The following is a 13,530-nucleotide window of genomic DNA, read 5'->3' on the forward strand; positions in this document are numbered from 1 at the left end:
GCGATATTCGCAATGAAATGCTTCATCATGATTAGTAACTTTTACAACGTTTATATATGTTATAGCAGTGTTATGCAGCTGCAAAGTCACGCGTTGAGGATTCCTACCGTCCGCCTACACCCAGACGGTGGCTGACTCGCTAGCAATAACACGTACCTGCTAGATAGCAATAACGCAAGGAATGACAATTTCTAACGGGATCTTATAGCCATCGGTATATAGAATTATTAAGAGTGATTTTTCTTCAGATATAATTGCTTTAAAATACTAGATTTCAAATGACAATCTCTCAAGTCTTTAAACCTCGCTTTTTTATCGACTTCAATTGTTTAACTTGACTTATAAAAAATATATGTCGAGATAGGATTGCGAAACCTTCACAGACATGTGGAAACGTCCTTATACTTATAGACATTTTTATCACATTTTGCGTCGACTTGCGCTTTTTGACAATAATGCCCTTTTTGTTCTATGAAGTTACAAACGAGAGCCGAAGGGGCCCCGGCCTGATGCATTTCCTCGGACGACGCCTGGAATATCGGGATAAATTACGCTAGTGAAGAAATATTTTTAATTTTAACTATAGCAGTTTTGTACGGTATACATTTTTATTAATATTTATGGTATAGTTATTACATGGCTTACAATTATTTACATTTTTATATCGATAGGGAAAATCATGTCGCATTCAGAGCGATTCAAGGTACCGGCGGTAAATCGCATGGAATTGTTGTAATTGCTGAGGAAGGAAAGACTATAGATGATTTATTAAATGCGTAGAACCTAAATTAGGATTTGAAAGTTGAAATGAAGATACCTCAAAGGACATCAGGAAAATTGTGACGCTATTTAAAAGTGATTTTGATAAAAAGTGGAAACTACTCCAGAAAATACGACAGATTTTGTTAGATGTGTACAATATCTTTTGAAGGGTATGTCGAAAGTAGAACCTTGTTTTGCAAGCCAATTCCAATTCAAATACCATTCAATTCCATATTCATCATTAGAAGTTTTGTCCTTTTCCATGGAAAAAACCTACCAAGGAAAAGTGCGTAAACATCAGAAGAGAGGCCAACCAGAGACGGTGCAATATTTATCCCTCATAAAAGATAAATTTGAACTCAAAGTTGTCTCACTATCCCCCATCACAAGAACTGACCATTACTGATACTTCGGCCCAGGTCAAATTACTGGCTCTAGTGAATAACACTATTTTGGCTCAGGGAGATGTTGTCGCCGCTTTCCTTCGGTCTGGTAATGAATTCAAACTAACGATGATATTTAAGTGGGGTTAAGTTGGGAGTAGTGAGAACAAGCAATATAAACAAAGATTTGTATTTCGGAAGGAATCAGGTCCAGTGGACGATTCCTATGCTTTCCATTTCTACGTTGCATCTTCAGCTAAAATCAAATGATAATAAAAATCTTATGGCAGAATACCAGGCCATCTTCGATCAGGTATTGTAGACCCATTAAATTATTTCTGGACGATGAAAGTTAGGAGATAACTGTGAAAAAAGTGCAAAAGATAGAGGCGCAGATCTCTCCACTGATGCCCTTGGTCATCGAAATAAACGAGAAGAAATTGTACAAGTATCAGAATTTTGACGTTTAAAGAATCCTGACATTTCATCAGGCATTACTGGAGTAGAGGTGGAATTATTTCAATGGTTTGGAACAATTCTTAGCGCACTTTCGTATGGTTTCTCCATAAGTACAAGTGAATTTGAGAAGTATGCTCAAAAAACAGAAAAAATATACATGCGTCATACTCATGGTATTATATGCCTTTCACGGTACATGAAATCTAATTCATGAGACAAAAGTAATTGATTGCCCCCATTGCATTGCATTAGTTCCCATTGGAATGCTTTCCGAAGAGGCCCAAGAAGCAAGCATATTCATAAATTTAAAGAAAATCACGCGCTAAAAGACTCGACAAAGGGCACAATGAGAGATGTTTTTAACCTAGGGGAGACCGGGGCACGTTGGCCATAGGGGCAGGATGGCCCAGTCGAGTTAATTCATACAATAGACACTGAATCGTGCTAGGAATCTATCAGAAGGTTGGTAGCACACTTCCCCTTTCTCCACAACATCATTATGACTGGCGGAGCAGTTTTTGACAAGTTGTAGCGATTAATTGTATTTGCGCGTGTTTCAGTAAAATTCTACTCCCAGGTTAAATGTGTGTTTTGATCAATTTGGGCCCAATAGTTGAGTACTATAATTAAAGCTCATAGTTTAAGGATAACTTCTGTGTGGCATACAATCTAAATTGCTGCAGTGAGTTTTGTAACGAATAGAGTTTATTGTAAACATGGCGATGGAGCAGGTTGGCCCAGCGACGACGGGGCACGTTGGCCACCCGGGCCAACATGCCCCGTCCTATGCATTTTTTCGTCAAAAATGGCCTAATTTTGAATAGACGGTCACTTCCATCATGAATTGAGCTGCCATTCAGGTATAAATGACTTAATATTGTTTCAAATCGGTTACAATGCATGCTTGCCAACAAGAGTGTGGGGAAGTACCTTTTGTTACCTTTTTGGACCAACACATACGTTTATTAGGGTATTTATCGTAGCATGACATTAGCATTACATGTCATATTATCTGACTTTATCATGTCATACGTTCCTCCTTCTCCAAAGCTAGATTTACATTTTTCTGGTTAGCATATATGTCACCGTTTATACAAATTTGCTTAAGCAGTTCATCCGAGAAAAATAAAAAAAAAAGTCGAGTGGACTTACGCATTTGATTACCTCTTCAGTAGGAAGAATTGGATTACAATTTAAATTGAGCTCGAAAGCTGGATTACCCCTTCCTCACTTACATGGATTATTTTCTGTTACATTTGAGGGTAAGCTTGCATCAATAGTCAACTCCAGAGGTGCCGCTGGGTCTAAGACTAGTCGTCTTTGGGTTGGGTTGCGTCTCAACTTATCACACACAAAGACTCAATTAAATTCACAGAGGCTACTAAAATATAAGCGCAGTGGTGAAGACAGACATCTATTTGAACGTAACATAGTATCGCAATGTAACGCATGTCTACTGGAGCTAAAAAAAAATAAAATACGCGCCACCGACATAGGAAGATGAAGATTCACTGTGCCTAAAGTGTGCCTTTTTCGACGGTCAGCCTGGAGCACAATGTATTTAGCGCACAAATTGTAAGCGTTGTGCTCATTAGACATGTGCGAACAATGAAATCCGCGTACTATTTCACAAGAGCAATAATTGTGCTGATCCTTTGTATCTGGACAGTAACAAAAGTCAACCGATTGGTATTAGCACGCCAGAAATCCTAATAATTTAAAGCTTTCCCGTTGTTTTAGTAAAATGGTTACATGTATTGAAATATATTTCTTGATAACTATTAGTTTTATTTTGATTTCCTAAAATCATACTAGTTCAGCTTATCAAAAAATACATGGGCCAACGTGCCCCAGCCGCTGGGCCAACTTGCCCCGATGTAGGGGCAGATTGGCCTGGCCTGTCATATGCCCAGTATTTATTTATTTTTTTAATTTTTAACTCATATATTCATGTATTAGAAAGACTCTTCTATAATTTAGCAATAATTTCATAAAGTTAACTATGCATAAATAAAAAATATTTAAAAATGTAAAAAAATCGGGCCAACGTGCCCCGGTCTCCCCTACTATTAGTCATATCTGATCCTTATGTTTCGAGTATCAGTTCGTTGCACCCAAGGCGTTGTTATTCCCTCTCGATGGATGTCAGACAGCTTCTCAGGGAACCAATATTACCTGTACCTAATGAAATGAGTAATGTTAAAGAGATAGAGGATGTGGAGTCGGTAAATGTCGGAGATGAAGGTAGTTGGGAGAATAATAATGATGAAGGTGACTAATATATCGCTGGTCACACTCTGTGAAAAACGATTTAATGTGTAAATACTGTGTTTAGGAGTATATTTTAACGTCATTAGTTCATTTAATTAAGAAAAGCGCATTATTATAGATTTTTAAAATGATAAAATGATGAATTAAAGTTTTGAGTAACACGAAATTATTTTGTAAATAAATTTTTTTTCATAAAAACCACCTTGAAAAGACCTATGATAGTGTTATTTTGTGTTTCTGTATATAATTTGGCAATTCTGAATGTTTTCACGACAAAAGCTCTAACTTTTTTGGGAAAAATAATTTTGTCCCGCTAGATTCGCAATTGGGACCACTGTGCATCGGCGCGAAACCCTTATGTAAGGCCCCTTTCAGACGTGACGGCTTTTCGCCGGCCGCCGTCCACGGCACGGCACAATGCCTTTAAATAACCATAGTTAGCAATGGGTGTCTTCAGACGAGTCGAATCACGCCGTGGACGACACGACGCCGTGGACGGCCGCCGTGGTATCCACGGCTCCCATTTCAATCCGGCCCGGCGTACGCCGTCCACGGCGTGAAATAAACACTGTGGTGTATTGGACTGTTCAGACGCGTCGATTTATGCCGTCCGCCGTGTAATTCTATAGAATTCAGAGTAGCGTGATCGGCGAAGAAATGCGGACATGAATAATATTTCATCGTTCCCATATTTTAAATTGTGTTTTTGAACGAGATGGGAGATTTTATAGTGGACGTTGACGCTTTTCTACCAAATCCAAGTCATGCAATTACGTGTGCGATATGTCCAACAGCTATCAACCTATCTAGAGCTAAACATTTATTTAAATGGAGAAATAGAGAAAAAAGGCTAAAATATGTGTATTCTATTAAGTAAATAATAAGACTAACGATGTACGCAAAAATAGTCTATATGACTTTATGTACATATCAATTGTAAATTACACCGAGTCTAGACATTCCATATGATCGGGGAGCTGTCGCGGACTGCGCGCGCGGCAAAAACATCGATTTTTATTTTTAGTTGATTCTAATGGTCGTATTTGATTTCTTTTGATGGACACTCTAAAACGTTTGATGTAATTTAATGTAAATATCTTGAGATAGCGCGGTGATCCTTTTCTTATAATCCCAAATAAACCCAAAATTTCGACGAAAAACAGTCCTACAATTTGTATCGTATCGACGATAAATATCGATAATTATAACGAAGAAATTAGGTTATATGAAATGTAAATTGAAGGTGGCACTAAATAAATTATATCTTATACTTAATTAACTCGCTAAAAAATTCACTTTCCAACGTCCGTCGAGCACGGTATTCCCCGTGGACAGCTGAAAGCTCCGAACTGTGCCACACGTTCGAAAAATCGATCTTAATTTCGGCGTCGCGGGTGGTCGCTTTCTCCTTTTGGTATCACTCTCTATAGGTTTTGTTGCATATGTGGTGTAAATATCTCGAGGTAACTCGGTGATCCTTTTTTTATAATCCTACATGGACATAAAAGTGGAGCCTGAGGAAAAGAGGAGCCTAGTAATTTAAACTTTTTTAAAGGAACTCTACCAAGCATGCATAACCTCAAGGATGCGGAAACAGTTAACTACCAAATCGAGGTATTGAATATTCTGGAGAGGATATAGCAGTTGCGAGCAGTTTCTTCTCCTCTAGCAGGATCAATTCATTCTCCGACATCACTTAATTCTACGCCGTCAAATCAGTCAACTTATTCTGTGAGAGAAGTGGTATAGTGTTTTGGGATTTGGGATGCAGCGAAAGGTTTCAACTTTATCAATATTTTATGTATTTTTTAAAAATTCTTTGTATTTTTTTCTTCCTGTTTGATTTTTTTAATTATTTGAAAGTACTGGAAAGAATTTCTGATAGCTAATGTTTTGAGAAGTAAACAATAAAAAATTCTAAAATCGGACTGAATGAAAAAATCACTATGATGCACTCCCCAGCTCACATGAAAGTGTTAAGATCCATTACATTATCTTTCTTTAGTAATGAAATTTTATGTTTCCTTTGTCTAAAAACAATTTTATGAAAAATAATGCTTAAATAAATAATTTTAAAAAGAAATTAAATAATAATAACCTATCAAATGAGTTACTCATTGGCTAGTTACAGATTTCATATTTGTATCGAGGTTCCCTAAACTAAATTTTATATATGAGCAGCATAGATAAAATTTATATCAGCAGTATAGATAAACAATTAAAATAATAATTTATATTATTATTTAAAAATTCGCTCCTATTCATGATAACGACTCAAGAACTATTGAATAAATGTCGCTGATGGCCGTGCCGATTGCTTGCCGTACTGTTCTCTGTATTTAACGGCGCGCCGCGCCGTGGACGGCGACCGGCGGAAAGTCGTCTCGTCTGAAAGCTGCCTGAATTTCACGGCGCAGTGCCGTGGACGGCGGCCGGCGAAAAGCCGTTGCGTCTGAAAGGGGCCTAAGGTATCATTTCTCTGAGAAATACTTCGACGAAGCGACCGACAACAGAGGTCATTTCCGCCACAGTTGAAGGGCACGGAATGACGGATGGGGAGAATCCCGAATTCAGCAGATGAAAGGGAAAAAAAAAGTTACACCCAAAGAAGTCTTCCTTGTTCAGCCTCTTTCTCCTCTAAGATACAAGCAGCTGTAGTTATTTTCCACACTATATTATTCGCTCAACCGGTTTCAACGTTCACACGTCATTATCAAGAGCTGTCTCTCTTGATAATGACAGAGTCAGCTGTTGATTATGACTTATTCACGTTGAAACCTGTTGAGCGAATAGAATATTCTGAAAATTACTACAGCTGTTTGTATCTTATTACAATGAATTCCCACAAAGTGAACACATCGATATGACAATAGGGTACTTCCTATTATTTTTTATTGCCTAAATCGAAAGATTATTACTCCTGGAGTACGTATTACACGCTTTTAGATTTTTAAATGACGATATCTGTTTTTAGCGATTAAATGAAAAGTGAAAATTTTCAAGCGCGCGAAAACGCGACGGGTAAGTAAGTGTATGAATGCCGGGAAAACTGCCGTGTGACGTCGTTCTGGTTCCCGCTGCCGCAAGTGAGGTGACCTTGGGGCGAGGCTCTTAGCGCTGATACGACGCAGGATGCTAGTAGGTAGCAGAGTACCATGCTAGCTCGTAGGCTTGGCTTAAATAAGGATCATTAATACCTTATCAAACGAGGAAAACTTTCCGACCTTAGCCAGTTTTAATAGGTGATTATTTAAACATGTTTCCCTGAGCTCTGTGCCTCATGCATGCATTGGTAACCTCAGACGATGTAAAACTCCTATCTGCTCGTATAGAAACTAGGTCCCTGTGACGTCACGTGGAGTGGCATCCCATGGGCGCCAATCTGGCCTTTTTCAAATGAGGATAAAATTGACCATTGCCAAATTCTAAAACCAAATAATTTGTATATTATGAATACACTAATGGTGGGTAACGAATCGCAACCAATGAGTTTCGTTTTCTTTGATGAAGGAACCTACCCTATATCTCCAAATTTTGAAATGAAAATAATATGAAGGTTGCCGCCTTCTTTTTATGAGTTGATGACGTCATTTAGATTCTTGGCTCATTAACTCGTTTTAAGAGACCCTCTTTGAGACTGAAAGTATCGCTCGCTAGTGCATTCATGACAACGAAGCATGCGAGACCGAGGATTAACGAAGAAGAGATGAACCGCTCAGTAAAAAGTCCGCAACGTAATCAACTACTCTGCGAAAGGGTTAAGCGCCCGTCATTTTTCGTCGCCAATAGCTTGAGAAGTATGGCCGATGGATCGAAATATGAAAAAAAACTTCGAATCTCTTCACTGTTACAACGTCATCACAATTGAATTAAACAAAAAGCTCCTTATCTCTAACTTGAAATTCATTTTATCGTCAATGAAAAGAATCATTTTGTTACATTAAACTAATTGTTTTAGGTAAAATTAGTTTCGACGCAGCTGCATCATCTTTAAGTGCAAAGAGCTTGAGATGTGTTTGATTTTATTCTTTGTGCCTGAAGATGACGCCGCTGCCTCAAAACTAGTTGTACCTGAAAATAAATTGGTGGAATATAACGAAAAATTTCTTTTCTAATACGAAAAAATTTGCTAACGAGTCCATTTCCAGACACATGGGTGCAGGGACATCAACCACCCTGTGTGTATTGCAAAGACTGATTACTTAACTGATTACTACTAAAGCTCATTTGCTCGATGTATTGGTGGGGTTGCGTTTGATGACATGCAACTTGTGCTGTCAAGGTTTTGTTTACGTACGCAGGAAGGGGGGATAGTTTGAAAAGATGTTGCTACTCTTTTGGCAAAAAAAATCTGTTGCACTTGTAAAAAGAAATAAATTTCGTCGAAAGACTGCTACGCGTAATGGACGTTACGGGATCAAACGACGAAAACTTCGCGAATATAGCGTCCGTCCGCCCCTCCCCTCACCGCAGCCGCCCCCTCTCCATAATACCAGTGATCTCGACGGCCGAGAGCGTAAACAGAGGCATCGAAGAGGCAGTAGGCGGCAACAGGTCAGTCGCGACGGATGCACCGACGAAGAACACTGGACAACCTGAGAAACGCAGTGACAACTCCCACAACATTCAAGAGGAGACGACAAGAGTGTGGTCGACGCATCGATAAGAAACCGCATTTCTCGCAAGAGATTACGCCTCCACTTAAATCGGCGCATTGTGAAAGCGTGTGATAGTCATTTATTGCAGGATCAGAAGCGGGTGTGTTCAGGGCAACAGTGCGATGGGTGCCGTGTTGAGCGCGGCGGCGGGTTGGCTGTGGGTGCGGGAGGAGGCGGCTGACGGCCCGCCGCACCCGGTCACCGGACTCACGCCGGGGCAGGTGCGGGCGGTGCAGCGGACGTTCGACTTGGCGAGGCCCAACCTCAAAGGATTCGGAGTGGAGCTCTTCATGGAGTGAGTGAACGCATGTGCACCCGACACTCGCTATACAATCCAAAATTTTCATTTTCTGTATCGTCATAGGCTTTTCTCAGGCTCACGCAAAATTTTTACATGAGAAACGCAATTTATTTGTATTTGAGTATCTGTCTTTGAGAGCATTCGATCAAGTACCAACTTAGGAAACCCTTTGGCTTATGAACAACACATTTTAATGAAGCCAGCATTTAAAACTACAGATACCAAACCTTGGTTAAATTTGTTGTCGATTTTAACTGTGTAACTATTGTACAAGGGAAATTTTTCTCAATTCTACAATATGCGGGCCTAATAACTGTGGCGTCGAAGATTTTCATTCTTGGCAGCGTTATAATCCGATGACCACAGCGTTACTACTATGTAATTGTCTGTAACGTCAGGCGGTGTATTTTATCTGTTACGATTGATATTTATACTGACGAAAATGAGTGTTTTAGGCCGACGATCTTCCTTGGCAAAGGGTAAATTCGTGGAGTATTGTAGCCGCGTTTACCAGGGTCGCTGCTGCCTCCACGGTCACGGAGTGGGGAAAGTCGACTTTGCAGGGATTCTTTAGCATATAAAAATTCTATTGCATAGAGGCTTTTACTCCAAACGTCAATACGACATAGGATCAATCTTCATGATAATTAAATTAGTAACGGTACCGCAAACATTTTTAATTGACCATTTTACCAATCGAATTCCCATAAGCACGCCTTTAAGGCATCTACGAATTTTAACGTTAGTGCAACAATTAACAAAAATGATAGAACATTATATTAAACTCCTTCATCTTATAATCATGCAGAAACTATTGATAAGATCAGCGAGATTAATATTTGCTGACAGATTTTAAGCTTGCAGGCGAAATTTGATACTTATTCCTCAGCGAGAGAATAATCACTCCATTAAATCTTGATAAATATTATTCGAAAACCTAATTTAGAAGTGATCGAGGTATTTGAAATTTCGGCTGTCTAATTAATCGTCATACTAAACCATATCCTTTAATCTCTCACAGAAATTATTAAGTTGCAGCCAATAGGATACCGAACATAATGCCATGTAGCTAAAAACATTTTCAGATACGTCACCAGTGTTGTTGATGGATCGACGGACCTCATAAATCAAGACGTGAGTGTTGCTTATCACTCTTCCCACGCCAAGGCAATGCAAGGTCCACTATTAACGGCAGTTGGCTATTTCGTATGCCTACAGCATTCGAGAAATACAATAAGACATAAGAAAACAGACAACAAACGACAGGATAAGTGCATCTATTTCCCTTCGAGATTAATGCTGTACGCGGAAGCTATTTGGTTTTTGACATCTCAGATAAGTCAAATCAAATACACAGTTCAAGCATTGCCCCATTGCGAGATTCATCTCAATGGTCACGAACACAATTTTGCAAGATATATTCAATCGAAGTTCTCCCAAAAAGCCCCCAACCAGCTCCGACCAGTCGCAGTAGTCATTCGGTATTTGTGGTCGGCGCCAACGAACGAAATACTGAAATAAATTAAGGCCGCCAAGTAACGAAGGATGTGTAATTTACATGGTAAGTCCAAAACTTGCTTATCTGGTAGTAATTCATCCATTGACTTGAAGAAGATGATCCTTTAAATAATATCTTTACTAATATTTAAAATCAAAAAATTACGTGGGCAATAATATCTGGTAAGTTCCTTTCGGCAAATGCTGCGTGTGAAACATTTTCGACTCCCTCCTACTGGTAGCATTTTCAATCCTCACTCTCTCGTTGAGGATTCATTCTCTTGAAAGCGCTCCCTGTAGGAGTGAAACGTTGAGCCGAAAATGTTTAAAACATAGCATTTCCCGAAAGGAACTTACCAGATGGATAAAAGAAACTGCGAAAATCTTCAGACAAAAACGGCAATGATACTCCAAGTAAAGGAATGCAGGTAGAATATAAATATCGTAAGGTGTGCCGTCGTTATCAGTTAAGATATCCATTGTTCGTATACCAGACGAATCACGATAAAATGAAAACGGGTACCACATCACCACATTACTTTTGAATTTAATAAAATAGTGTAGCTGAAATCAAAGTAAAAAATTGAAATATTTGCCATTTTATTCCCATGAAAACGGCGCTAAAATCGAAAGAGCTTTGGTTTACAAGAAAATTCTTTGATTTGTCCACAACATCCTCTTAACCATCATGGTTGACTTTTAGCATCATTGGATGCGATTCATGAAAACAAAACTATTTTCTAACAAAACGCACTGAAAGTATTCTTTTAATAAATTTGTCACATCGTAACTACGGTAAGATGTGTCAGTTGATCCACACCCAAAAATCACCATTCTGGGTGGTTCTTTTCTTTCCAAGACAAAATAATAAGAATTATAATTGTTTTTGAGTGTATGAAAAAAGAGGACTTTAGTAAGTGATTTTTATTACATATTCATCCATTCCGCGAAGCTTGAAACTTAAAATGTTAGAAGACAAAAGATCTCTGTCCTAATGATGAGACAATTTGCCTAAGAATATTGCATGAATGCGTTCCCACAGTGTTACGTGCGTGCGGCGACTGATATAAGCTAGGGAGGGAAGAGGATCGCTTTTTGTGTGAAACCATTCCTTCGAGTCGGAATCCACGACTCCTCGTCGTATTAAGGGCCACAATTCAGGCGGAAATTACGAAGGCAGAGAGGGAGGAGGGGGGAGCGAGGGATAATGACGGGTTAAGGGGATGAACCGATTATATACGTGTGGGCGAAGGGGAGGGGAGGGAAGGTGGTGGGGGGGGGACAAAACCATCTCAGTTTCCTAAATAATCGCCTCACTCAGTCCCTCGAAGAGAAAACGTAAACACAAGAGCCCCCAAGGTGACTCCGCAGGAAACAAAGACGACGCCAAAATTGAAACACCACAATTCAATACCACTCTTGGAAAGGAATTAAGTTAGCAAATAAAATAATTGTGATTTGATTCAATTTAAATCCATTTTGAAAAAATACTGGTAATTTTCCACGATTATATAAAATTCATTACGACCTAGGTTTCAATGATCATCTTCAAACGATGTCGATAGCTCCACTGCACAAACGCTCAACAATTGCCCAACGAATCGAATCCGCTCATCTAGTAGCCCTAGTAGAACTAGATGAGCGGATTTGATTAAGTGGGCGATTGTTGAGCGTTTGTGCAGTGGAAGTATCGATGCATTAACACTAGCACCTACATATTTCAATATTTAAAAAAAAATCCATTGCATCACTACTAAATCTTCGGATTTTATTCCATTTAAATTCAGCAACTACTTCCTCTTCGTTAGTGTTTAATATAATTTAAATAGAAGTTTCAAATGAAAGTAACAGCATCCACCATCACCACCGTTGAAATAACCCAACCAAACCCATTTCGTATCACGTGTTCTGTGATTCTACCATTTCCATATCGGTCCGAGAATCGCTTTTGTTTACTCAGCTCATTCCAAGGAAGAACACGATACGCGAGAGAGGTTATAATGAAATAAGCAATCCTTTATTTACACAGATAAACTATCCGCGGATCAAGGATCTAGGCTATTGGTCTCCAAACCTTTCAGTCAAATGGGTGCATTAACCGTCAAACAGCAGTTCATTGGCCGAATAAACATAAAATATCCATGTAAAAAAAATCATATCTTTTTTAATTATGCAATTAATATGATAATAATATTTAATATTCTCAAACCATCCTTCGAGAGTCAGTTTCCTAAGAGACGGACTAAAAAGACGAGACTTTGACTCCCAAATCGGTGTAACATTACCTTTCCTTTCACAACCTACTTCCTCTCTCCTCCACCCTGCGTAGTTCCCCACTTTTGCCTCTTCCAGCCCCTTCCCTGGCGGCCATGAGTTACTTCTAGATCAACGTTCCAAGCTGGCCTCCTGCTGACGTCCATTCCAGCCACCAGGAGTCTCCACAGCCCGCTAACCACGATCCCCCTTCCACTGAAGTCCATCGTCATTTCTGCCCTCTCTCCTCTTCCTTCTCTCTATCGTTTAACCATTCCCTTGACCCCCACAAACTGACCATGGACACACTTCCTTTGGCCAAAAAAAGAGGTCCCTACGTCCCATTATTTTATTCAGTTACTATTTAACAACACATTAACAGTTGTGTAATAAATAACTAGCTGGCGTTATATCACCTTATTGAAGATAAACAGAGGTACAATAGCAAGTGGCGAATAAGTTTTATAAATGTATTATTCAGTAGGAAAAAAATAACGCACTTCTGCATGCCCTATTTTGAATTCGGCGTAAAAAAACGTTACGCCAACGTAAGCGGAGGCTGATCATTGTAGGGTACGCGTGAGTTTCCCTAAAAAGACTCACACCAGGCCAGCAGGTCCTACTTAAGAGAATTCTGATTTGGACTATATCATTTTGAATGCGAGCATCTTGCTTCTTTAGTCTGGAGTTGGGGCGAGCACCAGCCCCACTGCCTGAGGTCATATTCCGGAACATGTTTCGCTCAGAGAAATATACCCAATTATTGTTCATTAAGTCACAAACTTGGCAAAGGAAAATTTGATCGGGATTAAATGGATAACTAATTCATGCGAGAGGGAACACGATGGTGTATCAGAGCCAACGGGAATCACTCCCAAAAACGGGGAGTGCCAAAACTATCCGATAACTTTGGAAAGAAACTAACCACCGCGGAGAAAATCTAAGG

The 13,530-nt window shown here is 39.4% G+C and overlaps 1 protein-coding gene across 1 annotated transcript in view; it reads left to right on the top strand.

Moving 5' to 3' along the window:
* Window positions 1-8,401: 8,401 nt before the first annotated feature.
* The window catches only part of LOC124156361 (hemoglobin subunit gamma-like), a 40,107-nt gene continuing 34,978 nt past the window's right edge, over window positions 8,402-13,530 (top strand). Inside the window, exon 1 of the mRNA XM_046530889.1 lies at window positions 8,402-8,828. Within this exon, the coding sequence (XP_046386845.1) occupies window positions 8,656-8,828 (173 nt within the window). The 5' untranslated portion in view covers window positions 8,402-8,655. The remainder of the gene's footprint in view (window positions 8,829-13,530) is intronic.

This window comes from Ischnura elegans, chromosome 1, assembly GCF_921293095.1.
Source record: "Ischnura elegans chromosome 1, ioIscEleg1.1, whole genome shotgun sequence".
Classification (NCBI taxonomy): Eukaryota; Metazoa; Arthropoda; class Insecta; order Odonata; family Coenagrionidae; genus Ischnura; species Ischnura elegans.